The following is a 22707-nucleotide window of genomic DNA, read 5'->3' on the forward strand; positions in this document are numbered from 1 at the left end:
CAGATGTTCAATAGGTGGTCTGCTGAATGAGGACAAAATCATTCAGATTACTCAACTGACAGAAAGACCTAGGACAAAATTTTATAATACTCACATTTTCTGGTGGTTTTCCAGGAACAATAGTGACCTTCCTAACAAGCCATTATATTTGAATGAAGACGACCAAGAAGAGTCATGTTCTGTGTAACAGGGTTTGCTTCTATTTCCTATCAACAACTGCATAGAATTACTGCTCCCAGGTTCTAATGAACATGGGGCAGCAGATTATTCATGGACATTAAAGGCTGTGCTGGCAAGCTGAGAAGGAATTACTCTGGCTCTATAAACTGGCCATCCTCCTCAAAACAATAAGGCATTTAGTAATCTATTCCAAGTCCCTTGTCTGGCTCTGTTCCTGTCAGGGGTAACCCAGTCTGAAAGAAAGGAACAATGGGGGTGGATCTGATGCTAAAGAATAAAAAGGCAGATGCCTGACTGGGCTACTTCTACTGTCTCAGCGGGAGTCACGAAGCACCTCCTGAGGACATCCTCGGGTCCCATCATTCTTGCCTATGGCAATGGCAATACACCCTTAGAGTGTGAAGGGTCTGGGTGCATGACTCTGAAGATAATAAGAGGCAGCAGACAGAGCTGCTGTTAGCAGTGTGGGGGTTGAAACCACTAAGGGATGAAGTAGGTGGTGACAGGTACTGAGAAGAGCAGAAGGAAGTACAAGGATAAAAAAGACAGAGGAGTCCAGTTGGAGCAGGTAAGAGGAACCAGGGCCGAGTAGAAGAAAGCACTGCAATGTTGAACTCCACATACAGCCATTAAAGCAGCACACAGTCACCCGAAAAGCACTGTGGCCATCTCTTTTTTGGCAAAGTCTTCAGTACCCAGATCCAATAGAAAAAATTATATCACATAAAAACGGAACTCACAACATAGCTAAGTAATCATTATTTGCTGTTCTAAATAGATTTAAGACACGTTTTTCTTTTTCTAAAAAAGAATTTGATTTCAAAACAGAAACCAAAAACAAATCTTAAAAACCTCAGGAACATATCTAGGATACCAATCTTTCCCACCACTGATCCCAAAGTACTCGTTCACCCAGCAAATCTGACTTCCATGGGCAAGGCTCCAGGCTACAGGGAGGGACATGTGCAAGAGGGGGACAGAAACCCTGGCCCTCCGGCTCTTGTAGCATAATAGTTCACAGAGGGAAAAAGTTGCACATAACATCAGATAGAGAGAAAAGCAGAGAATCCTGAGGCAGGATGGGTTACCGCAGGAGGCTTCTAGAAGTGGCTCTGAAGGACAGATAGCATCTCTGAAGGCCGGCATCATCATGTGGCCTGCCCGCAGAGGCTGCCGCAGTCTCTCCAGAAGAGGAGGGGAAGGGACTTCTCACGGACCTCTGCGCCAGTTCTGTTCCAACCTGCCCCCCGGAGTGGCCCCCGGGTTACCTGTGAGGTTGGCCGCCATCTCCTCAGCAGTCTGTGACAGCCTCAGTCCTTGCTTCAGGGGACCGTCGGAGTCCACGTACTGCCGGCGTTTGAGGTAGCAGGACACTGCCATCTGAATCTGCTCGGTGCGCACTCGTTTCATGACCTGCGGGCGGGACCACAGAACACCAAGCCATGTGGGTGACCACCCGCCCCAGCAAGGGCACGGCAGGGGTAAAATAAGGAGCAGACAAGGACTGGCCCTGTGGCTAGTTAGGTGACCTACTTAAGCCGCAAAGCAAAGCGCCTTAGTGACTAACCTGGAGCACTCTCCCACGTGTCTACTTTCTCGAGAGCGATACAGTCAACTTCAATTGTGGAAAACAGGACTATTGTGGAGAATAAAACCCCACAGACCACCCCCAAACTTCAGTTAATACCATGATTTCAATCTTTCTGGTGGAACTTTTCATTAGAGCTGCTGACATCGAGCAAACAGGACCAGGTCAATTCCAGAGCCTTTGATTTCTCCGGCCTCCTCTGGGAGAGAGGTGTTAATTGGCAGTGAACTGGCCAAATAAAGCAGGCAGGAGGCAATACAAAAATCAAAGATCTGAGAAACCCCGAAACTGGATAAATGGATGTTGAGAAAGTGAGCAGTTAATAATGAGGAAAGGAATGCTCTGTTTTTCCTAAGAGTCAGGAAAAGGCAGGCAGCACTATGTCAAAGATTTGAGCAATGTGTTTCCATTGTAATCCCATCATTTACCTCTTTTAGTCTTTATTTGTAACCTCAGGCACAGGAAAGCATCAAAATGGTAAGAGAGCATGTATACGCATTAGAATATGTCTCACAAATTCTTACAAGAAAGGAAAAGAAAATGTAGGAAGTGCACCAAACAGGGCTAAATTGCTTTTGATAATTCAAGCTAATTTGAGGGTTTCCCTCAAAAAGGACTATTTTCCTTGATGGCTAAATTAATTATCAAGAATAATAGGAACTCCTGAAGGTGCCACAGGTCTCAAACACTGCTTTGCCAGAAGTAAAGGATACTGCAGTCTGGGTGACCCATGACAGCTGGATGAGTTTTCTACGTTCACTTCTGTCATGTAAAAATGGCATGCTTGCAACATTATCCATGCACATGCTATTGTCCCCATCAAAGTAACCTTCCCTAAATCAATGGCTCCCACTGTTTTGTGTGTGGGAAATCTGCTTTTGGTAATTTATTTGGTGTGTCTGAGTTTTCTGTTTCAACGACATGCACACACCTTCTCCTTTGTGATTTCCCTCTATTACCTTTAAAGATTTGAAATTCCCCCATTCCAGGAATCTGCCTTTTTCTTCTTTAAACGTTTCAAAACATTTTATTTGTATCTGATTTTTATCCACCTGCCATTTCTTTTAGGGCATAAGTGTGGCAAATAGCCAAATGTTTTATACAGATACTGAAGCAACAAATTATTCTACAATTATCTGCAAATAATCCTTTCTTTCCAAACTGATCTGTGGTAGCCCTTTTAAAATATACTCTGAATATCTACTTTTCAATTCCCTAAAAGTCCTACAACAGAGCAAACAGTGAAGGTTGGAGACATACACACTAAAACATATATATCTATATAAAAATATGAATATTAGGATATCATGTTACTTTAAATTATGTATTTACAAAAATTGTATTCTCTATGTATTTCAGTTTTGGATTATGAAAGAAAGTACAAAATCATTTGCTAAAAAGGAGGGGCACTGGGTGTGATACAGTTGACTGTGATACAATGAAAATTACTAATAAATTTCCCAAAACTGAACCACCTTTTTACTGTGGAATTCGCCTCACTCAGTTTTGGTGTATTAGTCTTTCACTATATTGCTAACTTAGATTATTTTAATTAAGTTTTTTTTTTATTGCCAACACAAGGATTTTGATACGTTGGGAATCCCTGCTCCAAGCATTCATCTGTCCATCAATGAAAGCAGATAATTGTTTTTGGTGCTTACTAATAAGCATTACTGTATCATTTTGACTGTATCAGTGATTCTCTATGGTTCTCTAACCTGGCTACACCTAAGAACCTCCTGTAACTGTGTCTATAAATAATTTCAGCCCTGGAGATTCTGATTCAATGTTATATGCAGAGAAAAACAATGAAATGCACACAGAGACTGTGACAATATTGCCCTTTGCCAGTGTCACCCCAAGTCAGGACTAGTCAAATCCAACCAGTTTCCACTGCCCCATCCTGTGCCTCCCCGCCTTTCCCACACGATGCTTGCTAAAGCTGCTTTAAATCTAATTTCAAGAGCACCCAGTCTCTGAACTCTTCCAAAGCAGCCCGATTCCTCGTCTTTTAGCTGAGACTAACACTTTTTCAGATTTCCTCCTGCCAATCTCTTGTTGCTATGGGAATACATGCTTGTATCAATGTGTGTCCCTCAGTGCTCCAAATAAGATGGGAATAAGAGACCACCTCTCTAACAGGAAGAAACCATGCATGTGAAAGACACAGACAGAATAGACCCTGCAATGACACATGGCCCTCACAGTAGGGCAAAGTTTATGCACATCAGAGGAAGACGGGAAAAGATATGAAAGGTATGGAAGAGTAAACAGGAGTGAGAATGAACAGCAGCAAAAACTGGCCATATTTGGGATTGCTAGAAATTAGTTTATAAATACTGATTCTGATGAATTTGTCCAAATTAGCTGCCCCAAATGGCAGTTTCTCAGAACCCAAACCACTATTTATGATAAGGGACCTTCCCTGAGGGTGGGTGGTGAGCCATGTAGGGCCAAGGACCTTAAGAGCAGGAATGCTGGCATTAACTAACTCTTTTACAACCACACTCAACTGAAATACCAGAGACATGACCCAATAGACTTAAGTGGATTTGATTCCAATGCACACATATTTCAAATGAAATAAATAATGAAGAGTTCTGTGGAGAAACCAGTTCCTCTCCGCCTACTGATTTCTGTAATACTAATATCCATAAATGGACGCATGAGAGAGAAAACAAACCTCCTTAAAATAGACCTGTCTTTCGAGAGACTCAGACATGACACTAACACTGCAATTTCAAGTTACTTGCTTTTTCCCATAATTATAAAATCTTTTAAATTTAAATTAAGTTTGGATATAATTATATCCTTGTTAAAATTTCAGATTTCCCATGGTTTTCAATTTACATAATATCTTAACTTTGAAATAAAAATAATCACATACCTTTCTCTTCATGTCATATTAGTAGTATTTCTGGAAATTAAAAAGAGGATTCTGACACAATATGTATCTATTTCTCATATATCAATAGCTGCCTACTGTTTAATACTTTAACAAAGTTGCTATATAAAGTCAAGACATGATCATCTTCCTGTCTCAAAGTAACAACTGTGCAGGAAAAACCACAGCCACACTCTTGATATTTAATTACAGAAATATGGGGAGGCAAAGACACATGGAACCCAGGCACACTCCTAAGATGATGATGATAATATGGGACTGCAGCCAAGTGAATTTCTTACTGGTTACAGACTGCATCCTAACCCGCCCACTTATGTTCAAATGTGTGTGTTGGTGGAGGGTGCTGGGAGAGATATCCCTGGGCCACCACGTGAAGGGCTAAGCAGGCAAGATACTACACAATTCCATTAAATGCTAACACAATACTGTATAGACAATACCCCCCTGGGTAAGGTGGCAGCTTTGAGCACAGGTAAATTCAGAATAAATCCAGGCAAATTCACCACCACCATTCTCAAATCAGCTCCCCAAATGAGTCTACTGATAGGTGGCTAGGGGTGTGTGTACTTTGAAGCAAATGTATTCCAATTACAAATTTATGCTTAGAAACAAATAAAAATGCTTGTGTATTTTTCTGTTAAATAAGATGCTATGTAAAGTGCATACTAGGTACTCTAATACATTAGTTCTCTTCTCTTTACTTGCAGAAGTCTAAATGTAATATCTATTAAAAGGTCATTCGAAGGAGGACTTAAAAAGCTAACTTTTGCATTAATCATCACGGTAAAGTGTATTCAATTATCTTTGTGAAAAATATAAATCACAGGTGACAAATGAGCCATAGTATACTCTCAGTTCTAGTAATGTCATATAATTTTAACATTACGATGGCCTTTCATATTTGATTTCTGCTCACAGACTGACATGAATATACCTGAACTAGAAGCTGTGTTCTTTCTTATGTTGTCCCAAGAAATAAATGGCGGGAGAATAATGCTCAGAAGTAGGGGCTCAGGATGCAACCTAGCACCTGGAGGTTTTTTTTTTTTTTTTTTTTTTTTTGTTTTGGTTCGGTTTTTTGGCGGGGGCGGGGGCAGGCAGAACTCACACACTAGGCAGACAGATGCCACTAAAACTGATTTTCTCTAACATCACCTGGGACCTCTATGATGTTCCAGAAGTCTTTTCTCACTAACTCATTTCTTTCCTGATAGTTTCCCACCCAGCTATTCCAAAGCAACACCAGTCTTCTTATCCAGCCAGCTGACCCTGCTCCCTACCTCAGGGGGCTATTTACTAAGACCTGAGATTCCTCAACTCTTGCCAAACCAAACAGTCACTTTTCCACACTATCCCACAAGGTCTCTTGGCTGCTGAACATGCCTCCTCCCCTGAAACTCCCTCTCCTTTGGTTGCTTCCCCTCTCCCATTCTTGGTCCGCTTCTCATTCTTCACATTCCCTGTATCATCACACTACTTACACGAGACTTACACGGTCTCTATCTAGTCAGACCACCTTCCTGAGCTCAAGTCTGAGGGATATCGCTACCTAGATCTGAAATTCAACATGCTCAAATTTATTATCTTCCTTCAAAACCTCCTCCTTCTCCTACTATTCATAGCCAGCTTCATGGTGCTATGATCTACCACTAAAACAAAAGGCCCAGTCATCATCTTAAACTTTTTCTTCTTTCCCTCTCATTTCTAAGAGGCCGCCAACTCCTTCTATTCCACGTAGAATTCTTTCTTGCAGCCTTTGCTGCTACCCCATCTTCACTGCTCCTATGTGACAGCATAAATCACTTCTCAACTGGAATATTCTAATATCCTCCCACCTCTAGCCCTATGTCAAGCCACCCTCTAGAATGCAGCCAGCGTAGAAGACAAATCTGATTATACTACTCCCAAGCTTAAAATTGCTTCCCAAGCCTGCCCCAATGCAGGCTGTCCAATCTTGCCATCACTGCTCCTTAGCTGCCCAGACAGATGGAGAATTCCTGGAGAACAGTTTTTTTCTTATCTTTGAAACTCACATTAAAAATAAAGTGAAGGTTGGGGTGCCTGGATGGATCAGTCAGTTAAGCATCTGCCTTCGGCTCAGGTCGTGATTCCAGGGTCCTGGGATCGAGTCCCAAGTCCCTAAGCAGAGAGCCTGCTTCTCCTCTCCCACTAACCCTGCCTGTCCGCTCTGTCAAATAAATAAATAAATAGATAGACAGATAGATAAATAAACAAATAAAATAAATAATAAATAGATAAATTAAATAAAATAAATAATAAATAGATAAATAAGTTAATTAAATAAAATAAATTAAATAATAAAGATAGATAAATAAATAAAATAAATTAAATAAATAATAAATAGATAGATAAATAAATAAATAAAATCTTAAAAAAAAAATAGTGAGGGTTGCCTAGCTTCTGTCTGGAATTCTTGACAGTTTACTCTAGGCTCATGATCTTTCTGAATTTTTATGAGCCACAAATATTTGATTCCTGCTTTAATATTATTTCACAGCAGAGAAAAAAAAATATTCCTACACAAAACCTCATTAACACAGAAGAGTACAGCACAAGAATGGATATATACGTTATTTACTATGACTTCAGAGAGAAAACTTTCATACATGCTTTATTTGCAAACACCATGGTAGATGGAAAAAACAGAGGTTTTGTTCTTAGAGAATTAGGAAAAATATGTTTTCCTATGTTAATCTTTCTCCATGAAACTGAATCAAATGCAGCCAGGTTTTGGAAACAGTTTAAAGACATTAAAACATTTATGTATATGTCTCAAAGTAGAATATTAATTTTTCACTTTAGAGCAGTACCATCCTATAAGACTTTCCTCAGTAATAAAAATGTTCTAAGTCTGCACTGTTCAGTATGGTAGCCACCAGCCACACAGAGCTATTGAGCAATTAAACTGTGGCTAGTGCTGAATTTTTATTTTAATTTAAACACATGTGCCAACAGTTACTGCACTGGACAACACAGTTCTAGAGCATGGTATTACTTTTGAAACTAATGTACTAGCATCTTAGCCTAAAGATGTTGATTGACAAAGTTTTGCATAACATGTCTCATTACTAAATTACCAAATATCCGAATGTGAGTACCATTGACCCCTGAACAACATAAGTGATCTGCCCCTGCCCCCCATCAAAAATTTGCATATAACTTCGGACTCTCCAAAAACTTCATTACTAATAGCCTACTGTTCACTGAAAGCCTTACTGATAACATAAACAGTGGATTAACACATTTCATTTAAGAGTTATATACTGTATTCTTACAATAAAGCTAGAGAAAAGAAAATGTTAAGAAAATATAAAGAAAATATTTACAGTACTGTTCTGTCTGTATGGAAAAAAAAAATCTTTGTCTAAGTGGATCCTGTGTTGTTCAAGGGTCAGCTGTATTTTGCTAATAAAACAGAGATACCCTTTACGACAGCCAATCACTGTAAGGAGACTAAGATACATTTCAATACATTTTATCAGAAGAGTATCTTATTTGACTGCAGAACAGAGAATTATGAATGGAAGTTCTCCACAATGTTTTCTAAACCTTGCCAGTACACAATGTTCTTTAAACCTTCTAAAAGTTAAAAAATGAGAAAAGGGAATTTGTTTCAGTAGAGAAAAAGATCAGCAGTCAATTTCTATGAAATATCCAAATAAAAGGTTAAGTTCAAACCTAAGACAATGATACCCTTGCAATGAGAAAATTAAGAAGAAATTTTGGGGGTTAATTTAAATAAAAAAAACCTTTGAGGACTATACAGGAAACAGTCAAATGTCTGCTTAAATCTTTAATTTATTAACTTACATATATTTAAAAATACACTATACAGTGCAATATATTACTTTATGAAACAATTTTACTCTATTCACTTTCATCTTCCACTTATCAGTGTCTCTGTGGTCACTTAAGCCACTGGGAATTATCAAATTCCATTTTCTAGAGCACATCACCATCACGATTACCAGATCAGCTATGATAGAGTACTTCTTGAATCCATACATGATGCTCTCATTGGAAATCTCAACCAACCAAGGCCATCGACACCTATTCAGGAGGGCAGAACATTTTTTCAGTCACCACTGACTATACTGATTGATTGAATAGCTATATTAAACTAGCATCAGCTGAAGTTATTTTAGCCTAATACGTATTTCCCAAACAGCATCCTGTTGTTCAAAATAGAGTGACTGAGGGACACCTGGGTGGCTCAGCCCATTAAGCAGACCCCAGGGTCGTGGGATCGAGTCCCGCATTGGGCTCCTTGCTCAGCAGGGAGCCTGCTTCTTCCTCTGTCTACCTCTCTCTCTCTCTCTCTCTCTCTCTGACAAATAAATAAATAAATAAATAAATCTTTAAAAAAAATAGAGTGACTGAGAGTGCCCTGTAATAGGAGAGACTTGAACACGTGGTGACACTCTCTTTACAAAGGGATACATCTGGGGGGATCTTTGCCTTATAGTCATATATATACAGTATATACTTGAAGTCAGCTTTTAAGAGGGAAGGCTGCCTGGGATGATCTAAGGATTTCTTCATGCCTTCTGTAAATGCTCTCTAAGCTTCCAGATTTGGAATGAAATGCCTGTCTCTGCTAAGCAGTCATTTTCCTTTTCGAGTCACAGGCAGATACAAAGCTGCCAGGACAAGTGGATGGATGGGTCTTCCTTACTTTTAATCCAATTCCACACTACTGCAGGCACAATTGGCACAATCTTTCCAAAAAACTAATCTGATGGCATCTGCTCAGCTTAAAAACTTTCTACTACCTCCACCAGTGTGGAGGATACAAAATTCAATCTCCCTTGTGTCATTTTGAGGTTACTCTGATCCACCTTTATTAACTTAACTGTTAGGTACTACCCCATTTTCTCATCTCAGGGGCTTTGGTGAAGACCTCTCCATTAACTGGAGGCCCCTACACTGGCACTCCAACCTGGTTAAATTCTACTCTTTTTTTCACAGCTCAGCTCAGCTTCCTCTACCACTGAATCCAGGAACAACTTCTGTCTCATTGCTTACCATAATATTTGTTTCCTACATTACCACTACTACTACCTAATACTTATTCAGTGTATGCCACTGGTTAGACACTATTTTAAGGGCTGCAATATAGCTTATCTCCTGTACACCTCAACAGGTGTACAAGTCAGGTCATCTGGTTTCAGGGTCTGAACTCTTACCCTTTACAACGTCCTACTGCCCAAAGGGTTCTGCATTAAATCGGAGGCTTCTTGACAATAGTGAAGGCTTACCAGTTGCTTGTTGAGACAATGATCAGAACATTTACAGGTAGAACAATTATTACCTGAGAAGATGAAGGGAGGCTGGAAATGACTTCTAGTACCGTCCACTGAGTAATGCTGGTTTAACAGAGGATCCCTAAGGCTCCCTTCCAGCGAAAATCAATCAAAACCAAAACCCTGTCCCTTTCTCTAATGATGTCCTTCACAGGTGTTACGAAGGACATCTGTTTGCAAAAAGAAAACCCTCCAAACTAGTTGCTGAGAAGTTAAGTGAGGCTTTTACCTAGCTTCACAGTGACAGAACCACACATAAACCTCACATTTACAGGCAGAAGCAACAAAACTATTCCAAAACACAATAACCTGATTTATTGTTTGATGACAAAGGAAAAAAAAAAAAACCAACTCAAGGCAAGCCCACCCTTTGGTTTCCTAGTTTAACACTGATTTTCAAAGCAAGAATTTATAATTTATAAAGCAAATCAATGTTAGTATAGGCTTCCCATTTAACACAAAATATTTAGGCCTACAAGGAATCCAAAAGGTTTTTTCCCAAAAAGGAAATTACAACAGCTAATATTTAGAGTGTTTTCTATATGTCAGGCATTTTCACATTCATTATTCCTTTTTGTGATACTCTTTAAACGATCCACTTTTATCAATCATCACCTCGTTTTACAGAAGAGGAAACTAAGGCTCACAGAGAGTTACACTGATAGTTACATGGTTTCAACCTTAGCTCTACATAGTCATCAAGCCCCATGCACTACATTAAGTTTCCCAGAGTTTAAAGATTTGGCACAAACTCCCCTTCCTACTCTCACTTTCAAGCAGGGCTTTGAGCAAGGCTGGGGAACCGCCGCCTTGTCCTCCTCCCACCGCACAACTCAGGTATGTCCCACACTTGTATCACCTAAGACAAACTCCGCCCTGTTTCTCCCGACACAGCACCCAACTGCTTGTTCGCGGGAGTCACCATTCCAAGATCTCAATCTGCAAGGTCAGAGTTTAGGTAATTTAAGACGAACGCCGCATGGGATTGGCAGACTTACCTTCTGATCCCAGAACCATACAAGCTGCGAGATCCGCAGTATAACGCCACTTTCACAACTGATGGGAGAACTGCATGAAGCTTTCAAGTGCTCCACTTCCGCTAAGTCTAAAATGACACCACTATTTCTAACCATCAACTGACTTCGGACCAACGCCTTACCTAATACATTTTCAAAAGCCCCGGAGCTTCGCGAGTACCGCCTAGGCGCACAAATCTCTTGCTGTCATGAGTTAATCCCAAAGGCAACCTTGCAGGTCGGTATCCTCCAGCAACAACTAGTCTAACTCGAGATCTCCCCTGTCACATGCAGAGGTCGATTTCACACCCAGCCACCCGCAATCACCATGTGCGAAGTTTAATCTTGAGTTCGGCCAAAAGGCATTTCCTTTTTCCTTAAATGAAAAGGAGATTCGGACCTGTGCTTCTGCCCGGCTGTCCAGCGCTCAGGACCCCTTCCCGGTGGGTGCCCGGCAGCCGCCCCGGCAGGACCCACCCCGAGCAGGAATGCGGAGCCCTCCAGGTGTAGCTGCGGACTGCAGGCCACGCCGCCCGCGGCCGCCTGGGACTCCGAGGCCGAGGGCGGAGGCGCGGCCGCCGCGCCCGCGCACAGCCGGCCCCGCCCGCCCGCCCCGCCCCCACCGCCCCGCCGGCGGGAGCTGCGGGCGCGCGCCCCGCCTAGGCCTCGCCGCGCGCCGCCGCGCCCCCGCCCGCGCTCCCTCCCTCCCGGCCCCCGCCCGCCCGCGCGCGCTCGGCTCGCGACCCCCCTCCTCCGGCCCTCCCCGCCCGCGCGCCCCGCACTCACTGAACATCCCAGGCGGCTCCGGCTCCTCCCGCCGCCGCCGCCTTCGGGATCGGGTTGCTTCCGCCTCCGTCGTCTCTGCCGCAGGGTCTCGCTCCGACGGCCGGGTCAGCCGGGTCCCCGCGCCCCGCGCCCTGCCGCCCCCGCGGCGGCAGCTCTGGGCGGCCGCTCCATGACTGACTGACACGGAGCGGGCCGCGGGCTGGGCCGCTCGGGCCTCCAACGCGCAACCGTCTCCACCAATAGGCGAGGCGCCTCGGCGCTCTGCTGGCGATGCCTGGCGTGCGCGCCGCCCCGCCCCACCGCGCCGCCGGCGTCGGGCGGAAGGAGTGCGGGGGCCGGTCCCACGTGGTGGGGCAGCCCGGGAGCCAGTCCTCCGCGTCCGACCGCGGTCCCCACGCGGGACTGGCTGCTAGGTGAGCTCCTTAACCTGGGGACTGCCTTCCGTCGCGCCCGCCGGTCCTACTCGGGGCGGGGCCTGAGGTGAGCTCCTTACCTGAGGATGGTCTCCAAGTGAGTCCCTTCCCGGGGGCCGGCCCTGAACTGAGCATACTCCCCAGCTCCCCGGGGCAGGCGCTACGCCCCCGCCCGCGGTCCCTATTCAGGGTTGGCCTCGAGGTGAGCTCCTTAACCGAGGAGGACCCTCCGCCCCGAGTCCGGCCCCGGGTCCTCCAGCGGGCAGCGAGCGCGGGGAGAGCCCACTGGGCTCGCTCGCTCCTTCGGCGACCTCTCACGTCTCTCCTCTTTGCTGTCTTACGATTCTTGTTACTTGGTTTCATTCTGCTCCGCGGGATTCCGAGTTTGGCCGCGCTTCAGCGCCCTTTGCGTGGGCACTAGCAGGGTTTTGCATTGGGCCCTTGCTTTTTACGTCCCCTCACAGAGACCTCTGGAGGGCGCCGAGAGCAGAATGTTTGTAGCTTCCGGCAGGGTGTCTGGGGCGTCTTTGTAACCAATTCTGCAAACACTTTTTAAGTACTTTGTAGCTGGTACGGTGGTTTTCCGACAGTGAATTTAGAAGTTGTTGAACGGATACGTCTTAAACGTTTTGACAAAATGGGAAAACCGACAGCATTTGAGTGTTACTGTTCTCTGTAATAGAGTGAAGGATGCCCTACTGAATGTTAAAGTCCTTCATGAGGTGTTTGCTCGTTCCTCATGTAATTACCTATTGAGCATAAGTTCTGAAGGTCGGTCGGTCTGTAGGATTTCAGGCCCCGTAGATTGAAGAAATGAAAGTGATCCAGCCCTTGGCAAATTCTTTTGGTTTCATAGTATATTAGAATTATGGGACTGCGATCTTTTTTGGTATTGTCCTTTTTTGTTTTTATGTACGATATTTTTATTTCAGTATTTTGAAAAATTTTCACTTTTGAGAAACTGACTTATTTTATCTAATGAAAATGACAGTGTGATACGTTTCCCCTTTTTATTATGATTTTTAGGAAACTCAAAGCTATGTTTACTTCAGGTTTGTAGAATTATAGCTGGTTGGTATGCTTGCTTTCCTTTATTCATGACATCATTGTATTCTATTTTTACAGTTTCAGTTGGGTAACTGTATTTTATAGAGTCTTTTTGGAAACAGTGTATGTCCCTAAGCTCATATGTAGATGAATAAAGTTATAGTGGGAAGTTACTGTTGCAGCTGAAATAACAGTATTTCTGTTGGGACTGGGTTTATACTTTATTTCTTTTTTACTTGGTGAAATATTACTGTCTCCAAATACTGCTTATTTCTCTCTCTCAACTAATTTTTTTTAAGGTTTTATTTATTTATTTGACAGGATAGAGACAGCCAGCGAGAGAGGGAACACAAGCAGGGGGAGTGGGAGAGGAAGAAGCAGGCTCACAGCGGAGGAGCCTGATGTGGGGCTCGTTCCCATAACGCCGGGATCACGCCCTGAGCCGAAGGCAGACGCTTAACCGCTGCGCCACCCAGGCGCCCCCCCAACTAATTTTTTATAAGATTATTTATTTATTTGAGAGAGAGCGCGTACACACGAGTGCGAAAGAGAGCGTGAGCGAGCTCAGGAGCAGCGGAGTGAGGGTGGAGAGGGAGAAGCAGGCTCCTCATCGAGCAGGGAGCACAGGGAGCAGGGAGCCGGACGCCGGGCTCCATTCCTCATCACCTGAGCCGAAGGCAGCCTTTTAACCCACAGAGCCACCCAGGCACCCCTCTCTTTCTCAACTATTTAATGGAGCTTTTCTTAATACATGGTATATTTCAGATGATTTGTGTAGAAACTTTCAGTCTAAAACCATGTGTGAATCTCCTTTCACAAATAATTTGAACACTTTGGGTTTTGCCCAGTTGTATTCCTTCACAGTCACCTCTGAGTACTTTTTCCCAGTTGTATTCCCGCACAATCACCTCACAGCACGAATACTCCTACATATGTCTGAGTAATCCTTCTGCCTTCTTTTGTCTGAATTTCCCGCAGAAAATTCATGGGCTAAAGCATTTAAAATTTTTTAAAATTTAAATTCCATTTAATTAACATATACTGCATTATTTGTTTCAGAGGTAGAATTTCATGATTTGTCAGTTGCATTCAACATCCAGTGCTCATTACTTCAAATGCCCTCCTTCATGTCCATCACCCAGTTACCCCATTCCCCCCACCTTCCTCCCCTCCAGCAACTCTCCATTTGTTTCCTATGGTTAAGAGTCTTTTATGGTTTGCTTCCCTCTGTTTTTGTCTTATTTTTTTTCCCTTTCCCTGTGTTCGTCTGTTTTGTTTCTTAAATTCCACATATGAGTGAAATCATATGGCAGTTGTCTTTTGTTGATTGACTTATTTCGCTTATCATAATACCCTCTAGTTCCATCCACGTCGTTGCAAATGGCAAGAGTTCATTCTTTTTGATGGCTGTGTAATATTCCATTGTATGTATACACACCACATATTCTTTATCCATTCATCTGTCAGTGGACATCTGGGCTCTTTCCATAGTTTGGCTGTTGTGGACATTGCTGCTATAAACATTGAGGTGCACGAGCCCCTTTGAATCACTATGTTTGTATACTTTGGATAAATACCTAGTAGTATAATTGCTGGGCTGTAGGGTAACTCTATTTTTAATTTTTTGAGGAATCTCCATACTCTTCTCTAGAGTTTGCATTCCCACCAACAGTGTAAGAGGGGTCCCCTTCCTCTGCATCCTCACCAACATCTGTTGTTTCCTGAGTTGTTCATTTTAGCCATTCTGACCAGTGCAAAGTGGTATCTCATTGTGGTTTTGATTTGTATTTCCGTGATCATGGGCTACAGCATTTTGTGTATAGATTTATACCCAACCATTTTGTTCGGGTATTTTAATTCACTAAGAAAATTTTTTTAAAAAGGAATATATGTTATGTACACAATAATGTACGTGATGTTCATTTTTTGGTGCCTATTGAGTTTGACCTTAATATATTTTTTCCATTTTAAATTATAGATAAAGTGTAGCAATGGCTGCTGTTTACTCTGGCATTTCTTTTAAGCTTAAAAGCAAGACGACTTCTTGGGAAGATAAACTAAAACTAGCTCACTTTGCTTGGATTTCCCACCAGTGCATTCTTCCAAATAAAGAGCAAGTAAGTGTGATGTGAAATTTACATTTTTGCAACTGAAAAGAATGGTCACTTATATGAATTGTATATAGACATTTAGTTAAAATTTAAAAAGATTAAAGAAAAGGTTGGGGAAGGAAACATGTTTGGAGGTTAAAAGTAATGTCAGTGAAAATGCATGAGTTAAATATTTCATTGACAGAGTTTCTGTTACACAGTCTCAGCATTTCTTTTATGTTTGGAAACATCTCTTATATTTTGAATTAAGTATATGCATCAAATTGCGAATCAAGTTACAGAAATTAGAGCCTGAGTCTGTGGGTAACTTCATTTGTTGATAAATCCAAGGTGATGCTCCATAAGCAACGGCTTGTTGGTGCTTCGTTAAACATCTTTGGAATTTGGTAAATTGATAGGGAGGGAAATAGAGAAACTTTAGTATTTGTAGTAAGCCATCCTAGAAATAGATTAGGAACCAAGAAAGGCTTTTCTCTTTGTTAACATTTTTCAAGCTTATCTGGCAAAAACAAACGGACAAATTATAAAGCACTAGAGAACCCCAGGATGTTGAGCTCATGAAATTGAAGTAACACACACCCGTATGCTAGTATTAAAGAAGACCGCGCAGAATGTGTCAAAGATGGATTACATCTATTAAAATGATGATGAGGTACAGTATGCAGAGCACTCTTTCACCCAGTGGTTTCTAAACCTGGCTGCACCTGAGAATCGTCTTGGCAGCTTGATAGTCAACTGGCAAGTGCTACCCGGGGTGAGATGAAAGGGGAAGTGGTGGTGGCAGTTTGATTAAGGTCTCACCCAGTCTCTTGCTGAGAACTTTTTTCCCTTTTAGCATCTGACACTTTCATACTGTTATTGACAGTTCTGGTATCACGAGCAGGCCTCACAGCCTTTCTTTGTGTTCATGAATAAGTGAATATGTCACACTAATAAAAACTATGTATGACTGACCCTCCTTTTCATAAAGCGCTTGTGCATTATTTCGCAGAAGACTATGTCTGTCTTCTGAGGAAGTAAATAGACTGAGAGGTTTTATGGGTAACATGGGAAGCCAGGGCACAAGCTCTGTCTTTTGACTGTGCATTTTGCTTTTGTGCGTGATTCATTTTGTGGCCATTCTGAGTAATTGTTGTGCTTCTGACTTTTGAAAATTAGTATAACTTCAGAAAAGTTAGAAAAAACTGTTAGAGTTTCATTTGAAGCTTTTTATTGGCCCTACATGAAGACAAAATTAGTTTTTCTTTCTTTTTATTGATTTTTTAATAATAAGCATTTTAAGATACTAAGATGTTTATAATGTAATATTACCAAAGGTAAGCTTTAAAAGACAGCTTTTCCCCTGGCAATTGGATTTGGTTATTCATGGAATGTCTCTTTAAATGTCCTCCAGCATTTTTCTTGGTAAAAAAATTCATTTATTTTTAGAGCATATTTCTTCGAAATTCAGGTTCTACTTGATTGGGCACGACAGTCATTGATTGCGTTTTATAAGAAAAAACTTGAACTGAAGGAAGACATTGTCGAAAGGCTTTGGATCTATATAGATAACATTCTACACAGCAAAAAACTGCAGGATCTCCTCAAGAATGGAAAGACAATTAACCTTCAGATTTCCCTAGTCAAGGTAATTGTATCTGTTTCCTATGTTGTCCTGTATGTGTGACATGCATCTCTGTTGGTTTCCTGTTAATTATTGAAGATGCAGGAAGTGTCAAGGTAGAGAAAGAGAAGGAAATAATACTAGAAATATAATGATGACTGATATTTATTGAATGCATGTGGTATGCTCTATGCTGCGTGAAACACTTTCTGTTGTTTAATGTTCAAGGAAAGCTTAGAACTATTTCATAGAGTGGTTGTTAATTACCTTTTAATTGGAAAACGTCACCAGCAAATAATACTATTTTTGCTCCTTACCCTTCCTTCCCCCCTTTTCCATTGGCCTAAAGGAATTTAGATGGGAATTTCCTCAAAGTTTTTTGAGTCAAAGCAATTTTGAAGTCTTAAATTAGAATTATGAACTTCATTGTCAAAGTTGAGTGTTTTGAGAATAGTGAGAATAGTTGATGACAATAGAAAGCACTAATAATGAGCACTTAGTGTGTCCCAGGCACAGAGAGGTTCAGTAACTTGTTAAAAGTCACACAGCTAATAAGTGGCACAGGTCGTATTTGAACGTAGATCTGCCTGATTGCAAAGCCTGCGCTCTTAACCATCATTCTGCCTTACCCACAGGAGTGTGTAGGCAGAAAGAGAAAATTAGTAAAGGCTGATAATAAGAAAATTAAATAGTTGAGCTGCGTGATGGTTCATAGACTTTAGTGATTCTTAAAATTGTGTTCTAAGTTGTATGTTAATTTTTAAAGTAATAGACTGGCCACAAAAGTGGGTTATTCTGATTTGTCCTTTGGGAGTATGGAAAGAAAATCTTGTGTTTTTAAATGTCGTATTTTAATTTTATGTACATTTTATATTTACATGAGGTATTAGTACTGTAGTCTATGCATATGATTTATAAATGAACTACTCTTATTGGGTGCACACATGAAAAAAGTTTGGTAGATGAGCTGTGCATAATCAGAAATATTGACAGTTACTGTAGCAGTGCATTGGCTTTTAAGTATTTGACATTCTTATTTCAGTTTTTCCGGAGCCAGCAGTTACTTGAATGGAGATGAGCACACCGTGTCATTGGGCTACTGATAATATAGCACTTAGGACAAATTTTTTTCTCAGATACTGTAAGGTGGGGAGCAGGCCACTTAGCCTATGAGTGAACTTTGGAATCTTCCTGTGCCTCATAATTTCTTCTGCTTTTGAATTTCAGAATTTTGGAAGCAGAAGACTGGGTTTGCCATATAATATGTAGCAACTGCCAATGTTTGCTTTCCTCTTTCAAGAGAACCTTTTGCTTTGTTTTTTTAAATAGAAAAACAGTGTAATTGACCATGAAAATGTATTTTGGACCACAGGATCGTAGCCCAAGGCTACCGTCCATCCATCTGTAGCATCTAAGCTGAATTGCAGGTTTAGGATGTAAGCAAAAGTAATCTTTGCAGTTTTATAAAAACCCAGCTCTTTAAATAGGGAAAGCAGAATTACAAAGGCGCTGATCCCTTTTCTGAATTCATGTTGGTAGGAGATGGATGTATGAAGGACTTAAAACAGGTACTCTGCCTTCTCTCGGTGCATTAAGCAAATGTCAAGCTTATTTAGATGTGATAATCTGGGGATTTCTTTCTCATCAAGATAAGGGCAAAGAGTGAGTTCATTGATTCTCTTGTATTTTTCTTGTATATGTGTAGAGTCAGTAATGAGTTTTCTTTCTTAATGCTCAGATCATAAATGAGAGAATAGCTGAATTCTCTCTTTTGGAATCCCAAAGAAATATGTGTGCTGTGCTGAGCTGCTGCCAGGGCATCCTCTCGACGCCTGCCCTTGCTGTCATCTACACGGCTAGACAGGAGCTGATAGTGGCGTTGCTGAGCCAGCTGTGCTGGTTGGCCTGCAGGCGGCCAGAAGGAGCCGTGGTAGCCCAGTTATTCGAGGTCATTCACCTGGCGCTTGGCCACTACCTCTCGATCCAGCAACAGCAAGTCAACCCAAGACGTACCTTTGGGGAGGTGACTGGGCACTTGCTCCAGCCCTGTCTGGTCCTGAGGCACTTACTCTCAGGGGGCACATGGACACAGGCTGGCCAGGGCCAACTGCGGCAGGTGCTGAGCCGGGATATAAGGAGTCAGATTGAGGCCATGCTTCGAGGTGGAACTTTTCAGCCCGAGTTGCTCTCGTCCTACAAAGAGGAGCTCTTGGACCAGCAGCAAGGTGACACGAAGATAGGGGCCATGAAGAATCTTCTAGCTCCTATGGACACTGTGATTGCCAGGCTGGTAGATTCTGGCTACTGTGAACCGTGCCTTCATGCTGCCGTTACAGCCAACTCAGTTGCCTTGCTCTATAAGCTCTTTTTAGACTCTTACTTCAAGGAGGGGAACGACCTTCTCTGCTTCCAGGTACTCCCCAGGCTGTTTGGCTGCTTGAGGATTTCACACCTGCAGGAGGAGCAGCTAAAAGCCCTGACCACATCAGATTGGACCACAGAGCTCCTGGTTGTAGAACAGCTGCTCAGCTCAGTGGCCAACAACAGTATCTACAACATTGCCGCTGATAGGATCCGGCACGGAGAGACTCAGTTCCACTTTTACCGCCGTTTGGCTGAGCTGCTGATAAACCATTCACAAGCATCTGTGCCGGCCTGGTTCCGCTGCCTCAAGGCTTTGATGTCTCTGAATCATTTGATTTTGGAGCCAGACCTAGATGACCTGCTGGCTTCAGCTTGGATCGATGCAGAAGTGACAGACTTTCGAACCAAAAAAGCACAGGAGGCGCTTCTTCACACTCTCTTCCAGACGTATGTCAAACTCCGACAAGTGCCGCGGTTGTTTGAGGAGATTTTGGGGGTGATCTGTCGTCCAGCTGCTGAGGCGCTGAGGCAGCCTGTGCTGACCTTGGGCCCCTCAAGGGTGCTCTGTGAGTGCCTCTTGGAGTTGCCTCCGAGTCAGATCTTGGACACATGGTCCCTCGTATTGGAGAAGTTCCAGTCTTTGGTCTTACCTTATTTGCGGGGTGATGCCGACATGGCCTTGAAGTCGCTGTCCCTGAGCTCACTGCTGCACTGCATCATGTTCAATATGAGGAGCCTGGACAGCAGCACCCCTTTGCCTGTCATCAGACGGATGCAGTGCACAATGGAGAGGATGCTCCGAGAGCTTGTGAGGCCCCTGTTGGACCTTCTCCTGGACCCCCAGGGCCCAGAGCTTGAGCTCTGGCTACAGAAGGTCAGTGACTCTGCACTTTTGCTCTCTTACACTTGGGCCCAGGTTGACGCCATGCTCAGTATAAACTGTAGCCAGTATCACTCTGTGTCTGGGGCTCTTGGCGATGTTGCTGTAGAGATCTCAAACTTCCCCTTGTTGCTCCCAGGTGTTGAAACATGCCATTGGAAGAAGATAGAAAAGTTTACAGCTCAGTTTGACTCTCTTGGCAGGTATTGCTTAGAACAGCTCTACCTACAGAAAATGAAAAGGACTTTAATGCACACTAGTTTCCAGTCTGAAGAAGCCCTCCGCAGTTTGAAGTGTGATGCTGCCTACATTCTTGGTTCTGGCAGAGAAAGCTTGAATCGAGGGACAACAGCTTCCTGGGATGGCCAGGTTGGAACAGTGAGTGCACTCACATACCCTGTAGCTCACTGGCACTTGATTGTGTCAAATCTCACAATTTTGATATCCTATCTTTGTCCAGATGATGTGAGATCCCTGGCCAGTGTGCTGCTAAGAACTTTACCAGTGAGCAAAGCTCAGGAAGGCTCAGCAGATGAAGAGCCAAGCATCACACTTGAAAAAATATCCAGTGCTATCCTTCATAGCCCTCTCTTTCCAGAAATGCAGTCCCTTCATTCTGCTTTCTTAATGTGCCTAACCGAAGGATGTACTAGCATCCTGTGTTCTGGGACCCAGAGTGACCTGAGTCTTCTCAATCAACAACTGCCCTGGCTTTTTGAAAAGGACCACATGGTGGTGGCTCTTTGGGAAAACAGATTTGCAAAAGTTGGACCCGAAGCTGTAGAACCAAAAGGAGAAATTGCCAAAAACTTACTGTCCTTGGTCAAGAGTGACTTCCCCATTCAGCTGGAGGGAGAACAATTAGAGAGCATTCTGGGACTTTTGGAAGTTATTTCTACTCTGCAACTGGACAGCCTCTTGACTCCCTATCATGTGCATTATTTTCTTCTATTATTGTCCATGGCCATCACCAAGCTGGGGAGCTCTTGCTCCTCCTCACTTACCCTCAAGTTTTTGATGACTTGCTACCGGCTTCTTGGTTACCTGCAGAGAGGGAAAAGTGCTCGCTCAGTGCTCAAGATTATGTATGTTAGTGATATTTTTGAGATCATATTGACCTCGTTGTTCAAAGCCAATAGTAGATTTTCTGTTAATACGGATGACCCCTCTTGGTTGGAATTCCTCCAAGTGATAGGGGCGTTCTTAGAACAGCTAATGCAGATGCTTGTCCAGGTGAAGCTCAGCTTGGTGCTCAATTTCAGGAAAATCATTGGATTCCTCCACAAACTGTACACAGAAGCAACTGCAGGCAAACAGGTGGAAAATCAGAATCCTCGGGGCCAGCAGCTCCTTCTGGTGTCTTTAACCAAGTTGTGCCAAGTCCTGGGGCCTTTTGTCAGAGAGCGGAAGCAGCAACATGAGGCCCCGGGATCACTGTCTGAGCTTCTGCAGAAGGCCATTCTCCACACAGGAGCCCTGCTGCAGCTCTGCTGGGCCCAGGGGGCCCAGGGCCCGCGCCTTCCCTCCGTCTTCATCGCGTCGGTCAGCACGCTCTTGGAGGCGGATGTGGGCCAGCACTCCAGGCACAGGACAGAGATTTCCCGAATGACAGACAAGGTGCCGCTCTCCCATACTGCCTTCTACCAGAATGTTTACTCTCAACTACTGTCAGAGTTGCCGGCTCTTGCAGGAGACAGTCAGTGTTTCCAGGCGGCCTTGCGGTTTTTAACACTGTTCTTTTGGGTGCCAGAACTACATCCCAAGAAGGATTCTGTTTTTACCTCCATGTTTCATTCTGTGAGAAAAGTTCTTACAGGTAAGGTATTTTCTCTTGGGCTAATTCTATGCTGTAGAGCTTTTGGTAAAAGCTAATAAGCCACCGGCAAGGTGAGTGCCCCCTGTCCCCCACACCCTTTTGGATCAGGTGTTCATTTCAGAAGGTACAGGCCTGTGAGCCAGGAGAACACCCCCCCCCCAATCTGCTCCCAGAAACTCATTTCTAGTATCTGCATTCTCTGCAGAGAGAAGCAGTGACCCTCACAGTTCTGCTTTGTACACAAATAGTAACCTTCTAGGTATATTGTTTGGCACTTTAGTTTTTCATTTATTTTGGAGATTGTTCTAGGTTATAGTTTTGAAGGCTATTACTTTTATCTTTTTTAGCCTTTATCTGTTCTGGCTCTGGATTGTCAACATACATAATTTCATCCTTCTTAGTAGGCTTTTTTGTATCCGATCTTCAGTTCCATCTTCAGTGACTTAAGAAAGATCTAAAACTTGCCAACTTAAAAAATGCAACTGACTTAATTTGTAGGGAATGTCATAAAATTCCTTGAGGTCCATACTCCCACTCCTAGGTCTCAGCGTGGTTCCTGGCCATCATCGGGCTGTGGGTACAAATAGGGCAGAAGCTTAGCTATCATCTTGGTCTTTTAGTCTGATGTCATCCTCCTGGTCCAGCCAATCAGGACTGCAAACCTAGCCCGTGTC

At 43.0% G+C, this 22707-nt stretch overlaps 2 protein-coding genes across 6 annotated transcripts in view; one reads left to right on the top strand and one right to left on the bottom strand.

Annotated features, from left to right (window-relative positions):
- The window catches only part of TAF5L (TATA-box binding protein associated factor 5 like), a 29871-nt gene extending 17869 nt beyond the window's left edge, over positions 1 to 12002 (bottom strand). The window contains exons 1-2 of one of the 3 annotated variants that reach the window (XM_045783127.2): positions 11800 to 12002; positions 1449 to 1593 (exon numbers count right to left, since the gene is read on the bottom strand). In XM_045783127.2, coding sequence (XP_045639083.1) covers positions 1449 to 1590 — 142 coding nt within the window. In that variant the 5' untranslated portion in view covers positions 1591 to 1593; positions 11800 to 12002. Of the gene's footprint in view, positions 1 to 1448; positions 1594 to 10995; positions 11151 to 11413; positions 11574 to 11799 lie in introns of those variants that run through there. The other 2 variants (XM_045783128.2, XM_087863109.1) reach the window with 2 other exon arrangements.
- Positions 12003 to 12046: 44 nt separating this feature from the next.
- Positions 12047 to 22707, top strand: part of URB2 (URB2 ribosome biogenesis homolog) — a 141219-nt gene continuing 130558 nt past the window's right edge. For 2 of the 3 annotated variants that reach the window (XM_045783124.2, XM_087863108.1), the window contains exons 1-4: positions 12047 to 12279; positions 15238 to 15376; positions 16821 to 16997; positions 18712 to 22033. In XM_045783124.2, the coding sequence (XP_045639080.2) occupies positions 15251 to 15376; positions 16821 to 16997; positions 18712 to 22033 (3625 nt within the window). In that variant the 5' untranslated portion in view covers positions 12047 to 12279; positions 15238 to 15250. The remainder of the gene's footprint in view (positions 12280 to 15237; positions 15377 to 16820; positions 16998 to 18711; positions 22034 to 22707) is intronic. The other variant, XM_045783123.2, reaches the window with a different exon arrangement.

This window comes from Ursus americanus, chromosome 6 (genome assembly GCF_024610735.1).
Source record: "Ursus americanus isolate L20-20 chromosome 6, mUrsAme1.1.p, whole genome shotgun sequence".
In the NCBI taxonomy this organism is placed as follows: Eukaryota; Metazoa; Chordata; class Mammalia; order Carnivora; family Ursidae; genus Ursus; species Ursus americanus.